We start from the raw sequence: 18,484 nt of genomic DNA on the forward strand, positions 1-18,484 counted from the left end.
TGCTTTTGAGGGCAGTGGGGGCCGGCTGGTGCCCCGAGGACTCTGCCAAACCAGCAGCAATGTTTTACAAGATACCTTTAAACCGAGGATGATTTCCCTTCCCCGCTGCGATAACATCTGGAGAGATTTTGCTGCCTTCTGGCTCCTGCATCATGCTTGCTGCTGAAATTAGGAGGCTCAGCGAAATCACTCCCTGAGGAGAAGAGAAGAAACGTAAAAGCAGAAAAAAGGAAGAGATTCCCCCTCGATTCACAGAACTCCTGGAGGGGAGCTCAGGAAGCAGTGGGTACTCGGGCTTGGGGGGGCTGCTCTGCACCCCCTGCCTGTACATGAAGCTCCCAGAGAGGAGATTTGCTTTAAGGTCACATGAATTCAAAGCAGGGAACACTCTGGGTTCCCTTCACCAGCTGAGGCACCCTCTGGGCACCACACAAACCCATTTTCCATTTGTTTAGGTTCATTATCCGCCAGGGGAAGGTGGCTGGGTGGGGGGGTTCCCACACCCCTCGGCCCCTCGGTGCTGGCAGAGCCTGGCCAAGCCAGGTCTATTCTTAGCCGGCGGGTGGCCGGGCAGGAGCAGACAGGGTGAGTGGGGCCGCGTTCCTCGCATTCCCCTTCCCCAGGGACAAGGAGCGCCGGGAAATATGCAGCCACAGCTTGGCAGCAGCTGGGGGCCATCAGCGGGGGCCACCCCGGGCGGGGGAGAGGGGGGAGGTGGCCTTAGGGGCGTCCCAGGGGGCGGCAGAAGTGTGGGAGGGAAGGGGTGAGCTGTGGTAGGGTCTGGGGATGCCCCATCCCTGCAGCTCGTGGCTTCAGCCCCTGCAAGACCTGGCTGGCACCATCCTTGCCTCTCTGCTGCTGGAGCAGGGCTGAGGGGGGTAGAGGGGAATTTGGGGGTGAGGGGCAAGTGGGAGGCCCCATATTGCCCCCTCTAAGCACGTTCAGACTCCCCCCAGCCCCATGGCTTGGCTAGAATTCCCTATCAAGGGGACAGGGCCAGATCCAGCCCAAATGACAGCCCCACCCCTCCTATGTCCATCCCTGATGGAGGATGGAGTGTCACCCACGCCTGTGAATGCTTTGCACCAGCACCCAGCCGGGTCCCACCCCCACCAGGGGATACACCCAGGGATGTGAGCTGGGCTGACCTCCCCCAGCCCCACAGAGCCCCCACCCTCCCTGGGCAGCATCCCTCCATCCCACTTTCTTGGGATGCTCAGCAGCAGGACCCCAAAGCAGGCTCTGCCCATGTCCCAGCGCTGGTGGGGACTGTCCCCACCCCTCAGGGCTCCCCCCTGAGCTGACACTGTCCCAGCCAGGCCTTGCAGGTGACAGGGAGAGAATTGTCCCAGACCAAAAGTGCCAGGAGCGTGTGGCCCTGCCCTTGGCACTAAGTCTCTCTCCCCCCTGCCCAGGAGGTTTTCCAGACCTGCTGCAGCCTCTGCCAACACCCCCCTGCCACGGCCACATCCTGCCCTTCCCTGCTCTTCCCTGCAGCATCCCTGTGAGTTACTGCAGCCCGTGTGCCCCATCCATCCTCCTGGCAGGTGAGTCATGAGCCAGCCCTGTGCCTCAGTTTCCCCGCTGTGCAGCGAGGACGGGCAGGATGCCAAGGTGGCTGCTATGAACCAAGTGGGCCCCGTCCCAGAGCAGAGTCTCTGTGGTTTTTCCTGCCACTTCCAAGAGTGGGAAGTGGCTTTTGTCAGGAAACAACTCCGTGACTTGGTTTAATGTCACTGAGTCCTTCCCAGGTTTGCAGCCCCCCCTCGGGCTGGTGTGGTGGAAGGCCAGAGCTGCTGAGGGTTCACTTTGGCTGCACATTTTACCTCTGTTTGTTTTGGGTGGGGTTTTTTTGGTTTTATACTTAGCACACAAACGGTGTGGAGCTGAGAGCTTGGAAAAATAAGTCAGGGTTTGGAGCGGTGGGGCAGAGGAGGGAGCCAGGACGAGGAGCATCCTTCCCCCTGCGAAATAAATTTACAGCCCCAATTCCTCCCTCCCCTGTCACAGTCCTGGACCATCTTCCAAAAGTGAAGGGCAAAGCAGGGGCGTGAGCCGTGCCAGGCAGCCGGACACCCGAGCGTGTCTGGGGACAGTCCTGGTGGCTGGAAGCAGCTTTGGGGACCACGAGAGCCCCGTCTCTCCCCTCCCAGCTGTGTTTGCAGTGTGGCTCTAATTACAGAAATGTGGAGAAATGTCGTCTCTCAGTTGGCAAACATTTCTCCTGGCAAGCACCAGACGACAGCTGCCGTGCTGGGATTCCAGTGGGCTCCCATCCCCTCCATCCCACACCTCCCACCCCAAATCCACACCCCGTTTCACGGCTGTGCCCCCTCGCCCGATGTGCCTGTGCCTGCCCAGGGCAGCCCCTTGCTGGGTAGGTGATAATTCCTGCACAGATTCTAATTCCCTGCACTCCCAGCTGGTTCCTTAGGCACTTGTGCTGCAGGAGCAGGGAATGGGAGGACACCCTTGGGAAGCACCCAGGTCTCCTTTGCCCTTGGAAACTAGGTGGTTTCCCACTGATTCCCCAGGGTGTGGGAAGGAAGAAAAGAAGGGGAAAGGAGCAAAACCTCAAAAACACTCAAGAAGGAGAAAAAGGAGGAGGAGGAAGAGGAGGAAGAGGAGGAGGAGGAGGAGGCAAGGAAAGAACTGAGTGAGGGAGGAGGAGGAGACAGGGCAGGGAGACAGGATTATTGCTCGGTCGAATTAGAGGGAGCCCTTCAGCTGCCTTGAACAGCAGGAGAATTTGCCCGAAGACCCCAATTTTTCCTATTTGGGACAAAATGTAAGCACGGGATTAACTGCAAGCATATGCTTAAAACCCAGGGAATTGAAAGAAGTCTGGGCATAAAGTGCTCTGGAGAGGGCAGGGAGGCAGGGCATGGGCCAGCAGTCGGGGGGATGACCCGGCTCTGCAGGGATGTACTGAGGGAACTGGGAGAGCTGGGGGGGGGGAGGGACTGGAAGAGCCATGGGTGCACCAGGAGGCTCCTGGAGCTTAGCGAATAATAGCCTGAAAGGGAATGACATGACTCAACTCCATCTGCGAGGGCTGTGTGGGGAAGAGGGTTGGTAAGAGAGGCTCTTCCATCAGCCGCATGATGGGATGAGGCTCCCTGGCAAGAGAAAAGGGGGACTAAAGTGCCAGGCCTGGAGTAGGACATGCCTTCCTGGGGTCAGCTGAGGGGCTGGGAGGCTGGGGCTGTGCCCTGCCCCATGCCCAGAGCCCCCCACTCTGCGAGCCCTCACGTGCCCTTGCCGTCAGACACATCCGTGTCCATGTGACGTGCCCACGAACATCCCCGGACTGATTTATGGGATGAGAGGAGGGCAGGAGGCCAACCTTAAATCCTGGCTGCCTGGTGATTAATAATCATAATTATTATCATATTAGCTGTAGTAATAATAGTTTGCTTTCCCCTGCAGAACTGGGCATCCAGGAATCTCAGCAAGGTTTCACGGGGCCAAGTGACCAATGTCCCTATTTTCTAGCGAGGAAATTGCGGCACAGAGCTGTCTCCCTTGAGTCACACAGTATATCAACAAGAAAACAGAGAAGGCAGGAGTCTGGACTCCGTGTCCCTCTCCCTCCCCCATGCTATTAAGCTGCATCTGTGTAATATAGAGCAAAACATCCTCCACGACTCGCAGTAAATCATGGCAGAGGCAGTGTGCAGAGTGGATGGGGGGAGATAATGGGTTTTTCACCCTCTTCAACAATAGAACAAGTTTTTCTCCGCTGGGGAAGGCTGACTTCTCTGAGAGACAGAGATAAAAGCAGCACTGAGGCTCTGAAATGGGCCTGAAAGGGCACCTGCCTCTGCTCATCCACTTGCTTTGCTGGCCCAGGGACAGGAGGAACCCGGGCAGAGTCAAGAGCCCCACGGGCATGGCCTGGTCCCCGTGGGCATTGCTGAGGTGCACTGGAATATTAATTGAAAATCCCAGCAAAACACTCCTGCTGATGATAATGGACCGTAATCCTCTTAGACCAATTTCATGCCTGAAAAATCATGCATAACAAAATAATAATAGAAAGCCCCTCGGTGGACACTGTCCGTAGCAGTGGGCACAGGACAAGAGAGTTGTCCAAAGGGGATTTCTCAGGGGGGAAAGGGATCTGGTCCCCTTGGCCTCCACCCCTGAGGGACACAGAGATGTGGGCAGGAGAAGAGCTGAACTTGGGGCTAGGTCTGAACATCTACTCTAGCAGGGCAGCATCACTGTGGGACCTCGATGTCCTACAGAGACCTGGGGACCCACCAGGACTCCCGTGCCCTACAGGGCCCATGGGAATTTCTGTGGCCCCAGAATCCTGGGACCTCCTGGATTCTCTGTGTCCACCAGAGATCCCGGGACCCCTTGGACCCTCCAGAGTTCTCAGGACCCCCGGGACGCTCCATGTCCCTCAAGGACGCTTCGTGCCTACAGAGTCCTGTGCCAGTCCGGGTCCCCCCATGCCGAGGCTCGCCCCAAACAAGCAGCCAGCCCCCCCCTCCCGCCCGCCCCGCCCGCCCCTTCAGCACCACCAGGAGCGGACAGCGCCGGGTGCGGGCCCCGCCCGACCCACGGCACCCGATACCCCCGGCACCCCCGGGAACACCCTGACCTCCTTCCCGGCACCCCGGGACCGCCAGGAACACCTTGACCTGCTCCCCAGCACCCCCCGGCATTCCCAACCCCCCAGCCCTGCCCCCACGCTTCTGCCCTCCTGCACCTTATTTTCACCCCCAGCACCCCCTTCTCTGCCCCCCTGTGCCGACCCGCACTCCTGCACCCCCTCCTCTGCACCCTGCACCCCTCAGCACCCTCCTTCTCTGCTTCTGCACCCTTGCAGCCACAGACATTCCCCCCTCCAACACCTTCCCCCACCGGCACACCCTCCTCTGCCTCTGCACCTCTGCATCTCCTCCTCCCCCGCACCACCCCCTGCACCTCAGCACCACTGCACGCCCCCCTCTACCCACCCCCCTGCACCCCGGCATCCCTCCTCCGCCACCCCCGGCATCCAGCACCCTCCATTACCCCCTCCTCCACCATCCCCACCCGTCAGCCCCGGGTACCCCCAGCACCCCTTCCCTCAGCACCCCTTTCTCCAGTGCCCCCAGTACCCTTCGCCTGCACTCCCGCCAACTTCCCCCACCCCCAGCACAATCTCCTGTCCCAGAACCCCAAACCTCCAGCACCCCCTGTCCCAGCACCCCGAGGACCCCATCTCCACCCCCCAAGCACCCCTCACCCCCCAAGGACCCTCCCTCCTCTCCCCATCACGCCCTGTCCCAGCATCCCAAAGCCCCCACGCCCATTCCCTCATCATAGCACCCCCATTCCCTAATCCAGCACCCCAAGGACCCCACCTACATCTCCTCATTATCCCCCCTCCCCGCCCCCCCCCGCCCCCCCACCCCCCCCCTTCTCCCCCGCCCCGCCCCGCAGCCCCCCCGCCCCCGGGGCCGGGCGGGACCGGGCGGGTGCCGGTGCCGGGGGACGCCGGGGGGCTCGGGGGAGCCCCGGGGGGCTCCGGGGGGTGCGCGCCCCCCCGGCCGGCAGCTGTTGCTGCTGAGGGCTGCCCCCGGAGCCTCCGGCGGGGCCGGGGCAGCGGTGACTAAGCACTTTGGGGGATTTCTACTATTATTATTTTATTCTATTATTTTCTCTCCCTCTCCGGCAGGTCCTCCCCCTTCTTCCCCCCCGCTTCCCCCTCCCATCCTCATCCTCCCCGGCCGCCCCCGCCCGGGGCCGGGCGCGGCAGGGCGGGCGGAGGGGTTCCCCCTTCCGGCCACCGGGAGCATGGGAGCCCCGGGCCGGCTGGGCTCCAGAGCTCGGCCAGCCCTGGGGTGAGGCGGAGCGGGGCCGCGCCGTGCCGGGCCGTGCCGAGCCGCCCCGGGGCCGGGCCGCGCTCCCCGCCGCGCCCGCGGCAAGTTCCGCCGCTCCCGGGAGCGCGCAGAGCGCAGCGGAGCGATGCCGGTGCGCCGGGGCCATGTGGCCCCCCAAAACACCTACCTGGACACCATCATCCGCAAATTTGAAGGACAAAGTGAGTACCGCACACCCCCCCCCCCCCCCCGCCCCGGTCCCGCTCCGCTTGCCCCCCCCGCCCCCCCGGCGGCCGGGGCGGCCCCCCAACTTCGGAGCGCAGCGGGGAGACACGGGGAGGAAGGCGGGAGGGTGTCCCCGGGGGCACGGAGGGGCCCCCTGTGACCTCCCGGAGCGGGGAGAGGGGTGCGCGACAGCCCGGCAGTGTCCCCGCGGGTATTTATAGACAGCGCGACGCAGGGGGACGAGCGATCCCGGCGCCGGTGTTCCCTCGGGAGCGGGGGACACCGCGACCCCCGCAGCCCCCGGGCTGGGAGGGGGTCCCCGGGGTGGCGGGGAGGGGGTCCCGGCCGGCTGGGCTGGGGGACAGGGTGTACCCGAGCGCAGCCGGGCTCGCTGCCTGTTTGCCTTCAACTCCGCGCTCTCGGCGGCCGCCGTCCCTGGTGAAATGTTGCCATTTGCTGTTGCTCCGAGTAATCCCTTTATATGAATTTTTGGGCTGGCTTTCGTGTCAAATACGGCGAAGAGCCCGTGCACATCGGGGAGCGCTGGGGTTTGTGTGTGCCTGGGAGGGGGCCGCGGGGGCTCTGCCCGGCGGCAGAGCTGTCTGGGCACCCCGACGGGGCCGGGTCCCCCCACACTGCTGGGGATGAGGGGAGGGGACTGGGGGACTGGAGTCTCCCCAGAAGCTGAGCTCGGAGGGCTGCTGTGGGGTGCTGGTGCTGTGCACCCCCCCCCCACTGCCCCGGCTCGCTGTGGGGTTTCTCCCGTGTCTGGGTTTCCCGGGTGGGCAAATATCCCTGGCGCTGCCATCCCTGCCGGGTCTGCGCTGCCTGCCCTGGCTGTGACTGACGTGACCCTGGGGATGGAAAGTGAGAAAAACTGTCCCTGGTTCCTATCAGTTCCCCCTGGGAAGCGGCGGCTGGGGAGCAGCGGGGGCACGCGGCGAGGTGTGCCAGTGGTGATGGAGCCAGGCCCCCTCATCCCTGTCCACTCCCTGCCCGCTCCCTGCCCGCTCCCCGCCCGCTCCCTGCCCGCTCCCTGCCAGCCATGTCGGGCACCGGCTGGGTTCTGCCGAAACATCACCCCACGCTCCCCCGCGGCAGTTTCGTGCTGTGACAGGTGTTGGGAGACACCAAACCAGCACACCCGACACTGCCACAGGCAGAGGGTCCTTCCCTGCTTGTGGGTGCCCTCACCCCCTCCACTGCGGCTCCCATGGGTGCAGCGGCACCTGGTGAGTCCCCAGGGGAGCTGGAGAGGCCCAGAGATTCCTTGTCAGGGAAGCAGAGCCCCTGTAAGACCAAGGGCAAATCTTCAGGTGAGGGCAGGGCAGAAAGCAAAGTGGGGGTGAAAACACCCCCAAGAAGACCTGGCTCTGCAGCTCCTTCCCATCCCGGCCTTGGTCACATCCCTGAGCTGAGCTCAGCTCGCTCCGGCGCCCTGCCAGCCCCGTAAATCCTGTCCTGCGCCAGCCCAGCCTGGATCCAGCCTGGATCCAGTCCATGGGGCTGACACTGGATGGGGAACTGTTCATCACAGGTGGGGAGCGTGCCCCAGGAGTGGGGCTTTGGGGGAAGGTCCCCTCCTTGTGCCACTTTCCAGCTGGCAAAGCAATTTGGATAGAGAAGGATCGGGAAGAGGGAATTGGGAAACATTTGTCTGTGGTGGTTTGTGCTGTTTGCAGCGTCGGCGCCGGCGTCAGCCCTGTGTGGGAAAGGGAAAGGTGCCGGAGTGGGAACTCCCCACAAAGGGTGACCAAGGGCTGTCACAGGGTGGGATGAAGCAGGAGACCTGTGCAGCATCCCTGGGGACACCAGTTTTACTGGGAGGTGTCCTCCAGAGCTGCAACTCTGTAGGTGACATCAGGGAAAGCCCTGATGTGCCTGAGAGGGGTCCTCCCACCCCACTGTGTCCCAGCTCTGGGTGCCAAAGCTGTGCAGAGGTTTCTCCTGCCTTTGGGTGAAATTCCCAGTGAGGCTGGAGTGCAGCAGGGCTCTGGAGCATGCAGGCTGCAGATGCCATTCCTGGATAATCCAGGAGATTAATTGGGGTCTGGACTGGGAGGCAGCCTCCAAATGGACCCTCTGCTCTGCCCTGCCTCTGGCTCCAGCCCAGAGTTGATGCCAAACACTGAGGGAGATGCTGCTGGGAGGGGGCACGGCATCCATCAGATCAGCATCCACAGCCCCCTGTCGCCCCAGCAAACCTGTCCCAGAGAGGGTCCCTCCTAGCCCAGCACCCCCCAATATCCTTGGAAAAAAAACCAAAATCCAAACAAATCAAAGCTCTAGGCTGGGTCTCCCGCAGGATAAGGATGGAAGTGGCTCCATATGGGCTGGATGACGTGGTCTGTGCAGCACTGCCACACACCCTGGCACGACAGCAAGTACGGCCCCAGCCCAGCCCAGGTGACTGCAGCACCAGGAGGGGATGGGGCAGCACCACTCCCTGCCTCAGTTTCCCCTCTTATCCACCTGAACCCTTTTCTTTTTGATCACAGGGGCCATGCAGACCAGCAGGGTCTGGATTTCATATTAGGAGAATTATTAGTGATGGGTTTCACCCAGCTTCCCATGAGCCAAGCTGCACACTCACTCCTCCTCTTGCCCCTTGCCTGACTTCAGTCAAATCTGAGCAAGGGTGGAAAGTCTCTGAGATAACTCAGGTCCCTGATAAGCTCCTGGGAAGGGACGGAGGCTGCAGTGCTGATCAGGGACAGATTGCCCATGTTTTAGACAGCAGAGAGTCCCCACATGCAAGTGGTGAGATGTCAAGGCTGCATGGATTGGCCAACCCCAGCAAAAACTGCCTCTACTGGGAAACCCCCCCGTGGGCCCCCCTGTCCCCACAGTCACCAACTCACATGAAACTGGGGACATTTTTTCTCTCTCAAGAGCTGAGCAGCACCCGGGGCGGTGTGGGATGACGTCAGCCATCCTCCCCCCAGACCTGTCACCGGTGTCCCCGGGGAGCCTGTCCCTGCACAAGCCCCGTGGTGGGTGGCACCAAAAATCCCAAGCACCCCCCCCATCCTCCCAGGCTGTCCTCAGTCCCTGGGGGTCCCCACCAACCCCCCCTAAGCCTCGTGCTCTCCTGCCTCCCCGCAGACCGCAAGTTCCTCATCGCCAACGCCCAGATGGAGAACTGTGCCATCATCTACTGCAACGACGGCTTCTGCGAGATGTTCGGGTACTCCCGCGTGGAGGTGATGCAGCGCCCCTGCACCTGTGACTTCCTCACCGGCCCCGACACCACCAAGAGCTCCATCGCCCAGCTCACCCAGGCCCTGCTCGGCTCCGAGGAGTGCAAGCTCGAGATCCTCTACTACCGCAAAGACAGTAAGAGTCGCTCTTCGGGGTGATCCGGCGGTGGGAGGTGTCGCCTGCCCTGGATTTCGGGCTGTCGGAAGCCGGTGGTGGGAGGCAAATGGGGTCTGGTGCTCCCAGGATTGCACTCGGACTCAGGGCTTTGCTGAGGGCGAATCCATGGTGGGATGGAGCCATCTCTGCTGTGATGGAGCACTGTGGGCATTGGGACCTTGAGTGATGGATGACATTGCCAGGTTATTTGGGAGTCAGGCTGTTTTCAAGCCCTTGGTGGTGGCTCAGAGCTCCCGGGGCAAGAAATGGTATTGCTCGTAGGATCCCTGGATCACGAATGAAGATCCCGTGGGAAGCCCATGGAGGAGCCAGGCAGGGACATGGGTTTCCCAGTCTGTGCTCCAAGATGAGATGAGGCAGAACCCCCATCTCTGCCGAGAGCCGGTGCGGCCGACGGCCTGGGAGCTGCCTTTCCAGCGAGCAGGATGCGGCTGTGCGTGCACAGATGGAATTACGTTAAGATGAAAATGAAGCTTTGATGGAAAATACGAGTGATTAGTTCTAATACGGCAGGAAGTTAAATAAATATTTAGTGCTGGATGCTGCAAAACAGCAGTGGCCAGGGCTCCCAGGGGCGGGGGAACGCAGGTCGGGTGCTCACGGGAGGTTAAAAATATGAAGTGTTTCCTTTTTTTTTTTTAAACCTGTGGAGCTTTCCCGTCGCTCCAGATCGTATTGGTGGGGGGTTGGCCCTGAGCACGGGGCTGCACCGCCCTGCCAGCAGCTCCCAGAGGAGAACCAACTGGAAGCAAGGGGAAGGAGCAGGCAGGAGCCCTGGCTCCCAGCCCAGCACCCTATCTTGGGGGCTGGGACCCGTGTGTCCTGGCCTCCCTCCCAGACCCTATCTCCCGGGCTGGCATCCAGGTGCCAGTGTATCAACCCCGGAGTTATCCGCTGGCAGCACCCCTGAGTGTTATCCCGGCAGGGCCGGACCCTGCGCGGTGTCAGGATGAGGCCGCTCGGTCGAGGCTCTTCCTGCGGGGCCATTCCTGGGTGGAGCGGGGCCGGGAGCGGTGCCAGGGCTGGGTGCGAGTCCCCCCTTGGCCGCTGCGGTTTCAGGGCCTGGCTGGAGCCCAGCACAGCCCGGGAGGCACACAGAGGAGAGGCACACGCCATCCCCCTGCTCCCACCCCAGCGCCAGCGCGTGGCCGTGGCAAGGACAGCGTGTGCAGCCCTGTTCCCCTCCCTCCCTCGGGATAGTTTCCCCATCCATCCCCGGGGACTACTTGGCTGCGAGCCCGATCCATCAGCATCCTCCCCGCTTTGAAGCATTCCTGCTGGGCTCACGGGATGCTCGGTGCTGTCCTCGGAGCCCTGCTCTTCCTCTAGGCCATGGGGAACTCTCATTGGAGCTCCGAGCTGCTTTCTTCTCTTTTTTATTAAAAAAGAGTGGGGGGGGAGGAAAAAAAAGCCCAGAAGCAAACCCTTCATGTCTATTTTTAAAACCCGGCCCCACCAGCAATATGCTTTCCAATTGTTCCCCCCCAGCACTCAGCCTGCAACCGCTCAGCCCATTATAAATGGGTCTTATCGGCAAAGAAAAGGCCTTTGCATTATAGGAGCTGCTGCTTAATTAGCCGGCGGAGGCTCCGAACCCGCCTGTCCTCCTTTTCATACCGGCAGCACCAATCTCCAGCCTCGACCTGCTGTTTATTACTGCGGTACTCCCGGCTCTGCGGCTCCCGGGGTTGTTTCCTCGCTTTTCTGGTTGACAGAGGCGAAACCGTATCCCAAACCCGCCCTTCGGAGCCCCCCCGCAGCAGGGCAGGGGTGGGATGGGTGGATGGGTGGATGGGTGGATGGATGGATGGATGGGTGGATGGATGGATGGATGGGTGGATGGATGGATGGGTGGATGGAGGGAGGGAGGTGGGAAGGGGGTGCCCGGGCAGGTGGGTCTGCCCATGGACAGGAGGATGCTGAGCCATGGGGTGATGTGTGCCCCCGGGGACAGCCTGGCTGCCCGGGCCCCACCTGGATGCCCATGCTGTTGTCAGCTAATTATAAACAGAGCCAAAAGATCCAGGGGTGCACACAGCAAGCCCAGCTCCGGGCAGACAAAATGGAGCCAAGAACCAAGTACCAGTTAGGGAAGGTGGGCCCGGCCCGGCCAGGGCAGCTGTCCCTCCCTGCCACAGCAGCCCCCAAAAAGGCCTTGGAGAAAGGGGAGAGCCTGTCTGCAGTGCATGTGGGCTCTAATCCCCAGCTCAAAGCTGAGAGATCAGTGAAAAGTTAATTTCCTTACAAGATGCTCCACAGCTGGGGCTGCCCCAGACAGGGGGGTCAGCACGGGATCAGTTCTCGCCGTGACAAGGAGCAGCCACAGCTGCCAGCCCTGGGGACACGCTGCCCCTGGGGCCAGGGGGAGCTGAAACCCCTCCAGCATCCCCTGGGGGTGACGCTGAAGGGCTGGTGGAGCCGAGCTGCACCCAGGGCTGGGGTTTTTCCGCCCAGGGGGGATGTGCTTTGGGGCAAAGCCACTGGCAAGAGCTCCCAGGGTCCCCAGAGCGGTGCCAGTGGCCACAGGTGCTGGGCACCATGGTGCTGGCATGGCCTGAGCAGCAGCAGCTGGTGGCACCCGCTCCACTTAATCTGCATGAATGTGATGCTGATGAATATGAAAGGGGAGATGTGGCTGAGACAGCCAGAGCAGCTGGTGGGGCAGCCCCAGCCCCTCCATCCTGTCCCCCTCCCAGGCAGAGCCCACTGCTTGTCCCCTGCAGCAGGAGCAGTTTGTATCAGGCCCCTGGGAATGGGGATGAGGGGCTGGGATCAGGCTGGAAAACTCGTTACACTGGTGCATAAACCGGGATTTCTCCCCAGGGGCTCCAGGAACGAGGGGGCTGCAGAGTGACTGGGATCCCTGGTGTCACCCAGCATGTCCCCCCACAGCTCCCATGGGGGGTCCAAGCAGGCAGCTGGGCAGGCATGGGTTGGGGGGTGTCACTGCACCCAGAGAGGACAGGGGACTCATGTGACGTGTTCCCAGCCCAGGGCACATCCGTGGCACAGCAATCACCTCTCCAGCAGCTGCTGCCAGGAAGCCTGGCTGAGGCAGGGGGGATGGATCCAGCCAGGGTTCCTCTGTACAGCTCTGTAAACAGCAACGTGTGACGTACCCAGTGGATGCACTGGGAGCAGGAGGACAAATCTCACCAGCAGCTGCTGGATCCTGGCACTGTCAGGGCTGGGATTTGGTGCTGGCATCCCTAGGGAGCTTCTGCTGCTGCACCATGGGGTGGACAAGGCAGGACAGATGGGAATTCCTGGGTGGTGGAGGAGCAGGGAAGCACAGCCAGCTGACAAACCCCGACCCCAACTTGAGCTCTTGGCTTGTACAAACCCCTGCAGTTTACACCAAGCTGGGGCTGTTTGCTTTGTGTTCCTTTAAGGGTCAGGCTGTGACCTCAAAAAGGGACAGACACCATGGCCCAAATCCAGATGGGGACTTGTAAACATCCCGCCTCACAATGGCAAACACTGGTCCTGGAGATCCTGCCCTGAGGAGCCAATTCCTCCATCCTCAGCACGGCTGTGCTGCAGCTCCAGCCACTCTGGTTGCCCTGGGGCAATGATGCCACTCCTTTACCCTGGGGACAGTGTGACTAGGGCACAAGCTGGAAGAGACACGTTTTCCATCCTCTGCTGCTCCTCAGATGCTTTTTCCTTGGACCTGAGGTCCCATGAATGGAGGGGCAGGTCCAGAGCATCCCCAGCTCTCCCAGGGATGCTGCCCAGGAGGCTTTTTCCTGAAATCCTTGCCCTGGCAGAGCCTCCAGTTCCCACCCCAAGCACTCCATCATCATCCTCACCAACTGTTGTATCCCCAGTGGGAGGTGTCCCCATGTCCTGTGGAGACAGGGCCCTTGGGATGGCTGGACAGCCCCAGGAAATGCTGTCAGTGCTGCAGCTTTGGCCACAGAGCCCTGCTCTAAGCTGGAGTAATTCCTGCAGCCAGCAGGGATTTAGCAGGGGAAGGACTGAGGGCCTGGATGTGGCCACTCACTTGGCTTGTAGAGGAGGTTAAGCTGCATTTTGCCAAACCCCTGTATTGATCCAGGACCCCTTTTGGCTCCTGGGGATCAGAGCATCCTTCCACCTGCGCCCAAACCACCTGGCTGGGCCTGGATCCTTTGCATGGCCACGCTGTTTGTGGGTACCCTCAACCCCTGACACTCCTGGTTTTCCTCCTCCAGTGCTGCTTCCAACCAGCGAGCCCTGTCAGTGCAGGAATCCCTGCCCTTCCTCGCCGCACACAGGGAACCTCCACCCCCCTGACGTTACTTAATAAGGTCATTTTCACTGCTCTGGTGTCCCAGCGGGTTTCAGTCTCCCGATGCCCTGTCTGGGTGTGGGATGAGGGGCCAGTGCAGACCCTGTGGTGCACATCCCCTCCCCGCACAGGGGGGTGCAGACCCAAGTGTGGGGGCTCACCCTGGGCCCCAAGAGTGACCCATCTCCCACTGGCTCAGCCCCCACCCCCATTATTTTCCATCCCACCTCAGGGATTTGCTTTAGGGCCTCCCAGCAATCTGCGCTTCCCTTTGAAGTTCCACCCAGCCCTGACACTGATTTATCCCAGGACGAGAGCACAGCCCGGCCCTCCAAGCATCTCCCTGGGTGTGCCAGCCAGCCCTGGAGCACAGCTCTGCCCCCATCCCTATCCCTGTCCCCGTCCCCTCCGTGCCCTTCCCAGCCCCTCTCCTCTGCTCCTTTATATAATACCACTATAGATTTAGCCACTCTGCCATGAGACCCCGCAGATTAAATCTCCCGGCCGGGGGGAGGGCAGGGCAGGCCTCGGTAAGAGCTCGGAGGGCAGATTAATAGCCTGCTTTTTTAATATTCATAACAATACTGGTTTGTGTCCAGCTCTCGGAAACCCCCGTGTCCTGTTGATTAGTTTAATACCGATGATACCGACAAAGGCATTAACCACCGGCGGCTGAGGGGGATAAAGAGGGACAGGGAGGGAGGGCCCCCAACGATGACATTTTTAATGTTATAATGATAAGTGCTCGCTTTTATCAAGGTCAGGAGACACACGGTGGGTCGGGAAGCGCAGACCTCCGAGTGCTCCCTCGGCTCGGGGGAGGTGGGCTGGGTGCTGGGAAGATCAAACCCAGGGGTTTAAGGGATGAAGTGGTTTTCCCAGCCCGTGCAGACCCACCACGTTGGCTGTGGGACCCTCCAAACCACCACCCAAGTCTTATCTCACGTGCCGAGCCCGTCCCGCAGCACCCACTCTGAGTTTCACCCCCGGCTGGCACAGACACCCCCCCGGAGGTGGCCACGGAGCACAGGCAGGTTGTGAATGCCCCCAGGGCTCCTCCAGGAGATCATTTGGCGGCTGGATAAAATTAGACGGATGGAGACAGATTAGCTGAACAGCTGAGGGGAAGAGACAGGCAGATGGATGGGGACAGTCGATCGAGGAACAAGGAGGGGAGCGCGGGGCTGGGGTCCCTCCCGGGGCTGGGGTCCCTCCCGGGGCTGGGGTCCCTCCCGGGGCTGGCTCTGCCCACCAGTGCTGCAGCGGGTCTGGGGTGTCTGGTTTTGGGGAGGAAGGGAGGGGAGGATCAGCATTCAGCAGAGCCCAGCCTGGTTCACCACAGGGAAATCGAGTCAGGGCAGAGGGTGCCAGGGGTCTGCCAGCTGCAGCCTCCCCACAGAGCTGGGGGTACCCCAAATCACAGCTGCCCAGGGACCCCAAATGCTGGGGCACTGCCCTACCTTTGGGCCAGCCTTAAGAGAACACGCTGCTTCCACCCCTGGCACTGATGGTCCATCATTCCCCTGATGCTATCCATGCTATTCGATGTAGGCCTGAGAAAGACATTGAGTTCCTGGCACGCAGGGCTGGTTTTGGGGTGATTCCCCTGGTTTTGGAGGGTCTCACACCCAATTAACTTTTGTTCAGCCCTGAATTGGCCAGGCAGCTGGACTAGATGATCGCTGTAGGTCTCTTCCAACAGAAATAGTCTATTTTATTTAATTTAATAAGGGATCAGCGAGGGGCTCACAGCAACATTGGCCAGGGCTGCTCAGGCTCAGCACCTCCCAGATTTGTAGGATCAAACCAGGCACCAGCTGCCTCTCAAACCCAGCCCCAACCACCTCCCAGCTGCTCCTACTATTCCTCCAACTGGATGTAACTGGGCCCAGTTTTCAGCTGTTCAGCATTGGCCACGGGATTAACCCTTCCCACACCATACAGGGCCTGCCAGGATCCAGCCCCCATGAGGACAGCTCAGCACCACCCCCTCCCACTGCCACGGAGGAGCTTGGGAAGGAAAAGTGAAGCAGTGAAGGGATGCAGGAGGGCAGAGCACCTGAGTCAGGATCAGGCCTTCTGGATCAGGATTCCTGGTCCTCTGGGGAAGCATGGAGCTGATGGCTCCCCACACCAATGAACCATGAGGGTTCCAGGAAGTTGGTGATGCTTCAAAATCACCTGTGGGGAAAAAAACACCTCATTTCCTAACACACCAAAGGAGAAAGTATCCAGTGCCAGGGCACATCACGAGCACAGGTGAGAGGGTTCACCTGTGCACACCCCTGCACACACCAACACCGGCAGAGCCGTGGCATCCCGGGGATGGCACCACCTCATCCTGCAGGGCATGTGCCACCTTAACATCCCAGGGGATACCTCACTCACTCAGCATCACCTACAGGACATCACTTATCCTCAGATCCCCAAAAATCCTGACAAAGGGAGGGTAAAGGGCTCCTTTCTTGCTCGTTTCTTCCCACCCCCCCAGCGCTGCACACAGGTGACCGACAGCGAGCTCCGTGCGGCCCTTCCAAACAGCTCTATCTGCCAAAAACCCCTCCCTCCTGCCCAGCTCACACGTTTAAGTGGATTTCCTCTCCCTGTGGGGGAACGAGGACGACAAAATAAAGAAAGGAAGAAAGGAATAATCCCGGGCTGCCGGGCTCTTTAAACAGATTTCACCGTATCCATTTCTTGCCCGCTCTTGTGCCCGCGCGTGTGCCCGTGGATGTGCACATCCCTGACGTCACGGCAGATTTTGAAGTTGCCCGATGCCGGCCATCTGCTCCTGATTACGGGAGGCCCTGAGCTCCTTAAAATTATACGCACAAAGGCCGACATCCCCCTCCCGGCTGGAGCGTGGCCATGGCCGGAGCGGGAGAGCTCTGGATCGGGCCGGCAGCACATCCCTGCCCGAGCCGCTAATCCCTGGTGAGCAGAGCGAGGGGAAAAGGCCAGGGCAGGGATCTGCACGGGGCAAAAACTGCCGTGGGAGGAGGTGGTTCGGCTCCGAACCGGCCAGAGCGGTACCTGGGTGCTCCGTCACCTCTGGGAGGTTTGGGATCGGAGCCCAGGAATGTTCAGGGGGTTTGCCAGAGGGGCTGTGGCTCAGAGGGTCCTGCTCCCACCAGTGTCAAAGCAACAGGAGACAGCTCAAGTGATTATACCCTTGGGTAGGGGTTTCGGAGGATTTTAGGGGAATAAAACTGGCGAAGGAGGTGGGAGCTCCATTGTATCCTCTGTTTGTGCTTTGGGAAAGACCTGTAGGTATTTTCAGGTGCCCCTAATTGCACATTCGTGCCCGGCTGCAGTGCAAGCAGAGCTGTGGAGTTGAGCTGGCACCCAACAGGAAAATCCTTATGGCCTCATGCCCTGTTTGGGATCCTCCTCGCAGCCTCCATTGCTCTCAGGACACTGAGCCTTGTGCCCCCTGTGCCTCAGTTTCCTCACAGCAGGAGTGAGACGAGGCTGTGCCTGAGCAGGGGATGTCCTTGGGGACCATCACACCAATCCCACCCCATCCTGCTGCCCAGGGTTGGGATGGGACATGAGGTCAGGCCCACCCCCACTGCCTTCATCCAGTCCCCAAAAATTGCCTGATGATTGCAGGGCAATTAGCTGTGGCATGATTACAAGCAGGATGCTTAATGAGGTTAAACCACTACCTGGGACTTCCTGAGTTCTTAATTACTCACTCTTTAATTGCTGCTCACAAGTACATTAATATAAATGACTGTCTGGAACAGAAAAAAGAGATGTGATCAGTGTGAGCTGAGATGCTTCAGGGATACGGCCCTTTCCCAGGGCTCAGATCATCTTCCAGATCCTCCACTCCCCACCAGCAGGGATTACACCCATCGAAGGGCTTAAAAAACACTCTTCTGCCAAAAGTGTTTTGTGCTGGGGTGGTGGGTGGGCAGAAACCCCCGTGCAGCCCCTCCTGAGCCTGTCTCTCCTCGGCAGCCTCGTGTTTCCGCTGCCTGGTGGACGTGGTGCCGGTGAAGAACGAGGAAGGCGTCGTCATCATGTTCATCCTCAACTTCGAGGACCTGGCCCAGCTCGTGGCCAAGAGCAGCGGCCGGAGCCTGCACCACCGCCTGTCGCATACCTGGGGCAGAGGTGGGTGTCACTGGGGACACTGGGGATGTGGGAGAGGCAGCCCAGCATCCTCGGGGCCATCCCAATCCCCTGGTTTTCTTGGGAGCTCGTGGGGGCTGAAGGATGCACCCGTGGCTGGGCAGGATCGTGCACGGGGAGAGGTTTGTGTTTGTGCACGGTGAGAGGTTTGTGTTTGTGCACGGTGTCAGCTCTGCCCTCTCGGGGACCGGTCTGTCCAGGCACCAACTGGGTGAAAAAGGCTGTTTGGGCCAGCTGTGCTCCCCTTGCATATATACATGCCCACACACACCTCCTGAAAACTGGGGATCTGGGAACAGGGCTGGGGGCTGATGCCCTGCATGGGATGGTGCATTTTTAAGGAGAGGGTCTCTTGCTGCAAGTGGAGCCATGGAGACCCTCTGCGAACTGCCTGCCTTGCTGCATCCTGTCCATATTTAACACTGGCTGGTGCTGGTGTGGGGCAGGGCCTGTGTGCAGGGTCACCAAGAGGGCCAGGGGGCACTCGGTGTCACCACCAGCATGGCTGTGCTCTGGGAATGTCACCGCAGGCAAGTGGCACAGGGATGGTTGTGCTACGATGGCTCAGCCTGCCCCGGCTTTGGGCTGTTCCCTGCTGTGCCAGGCTCATTCCAGGGTTCTGTGAGGCTTTCAGAGGCAGTGGAAAACT

General features: G+C 60.6%; 1 protein-coding gene across 1 annotated transcript in view; it reads left to right on the top strand.

Annotated features, from left to right (window-relative positions):
- Nucleotides 1-5,942: 5,942 nt before the first annotated feature.
- The window catches only part of KCNH6 (potassium voltage-gated channel subfamily H member 6), a 34,625-nt gene continuing 22,083 nt past the window's right edge, over nucleotides 5,943-18,484 (top strand). The window contains exons 1-3 of the mRNA XM_027702286.1: nucleotides 5,943-6,040; nucleotides 9,150-9,380; nucleotides 17,662-17,817. Coding sequence (XP_027558087.1) covers nucleotides 5,965-6,040; nucleotides 9,150-9,380; nucleotides 17,662-17,817 — 463 coding nt within the window. The 5' untranslated portion in view covers nucleotides 5,943-5,964. The remainder of the gene's footprint in view (nucleotides 6,041-9,149; nucleotides 9,381-17,661; nucleotides 17,818-18,484) is intronic.

Source organism: Neopelma chrysocephalum, unplaced genomic scaffold (assembly GCF_003984885.1).
Source record: "Neopelma chrysocephalum unplaced genomic scaffold, ASM398488v2 Primary Assembly neopelma1_182, whole genome shotgun sequence".
Lineage (NCBI taxonomy): Eukaryota > Metazoa > Chordata > Aves > Passeriformes > Pipridae > Neopelma > Neopelma chrysocephalum.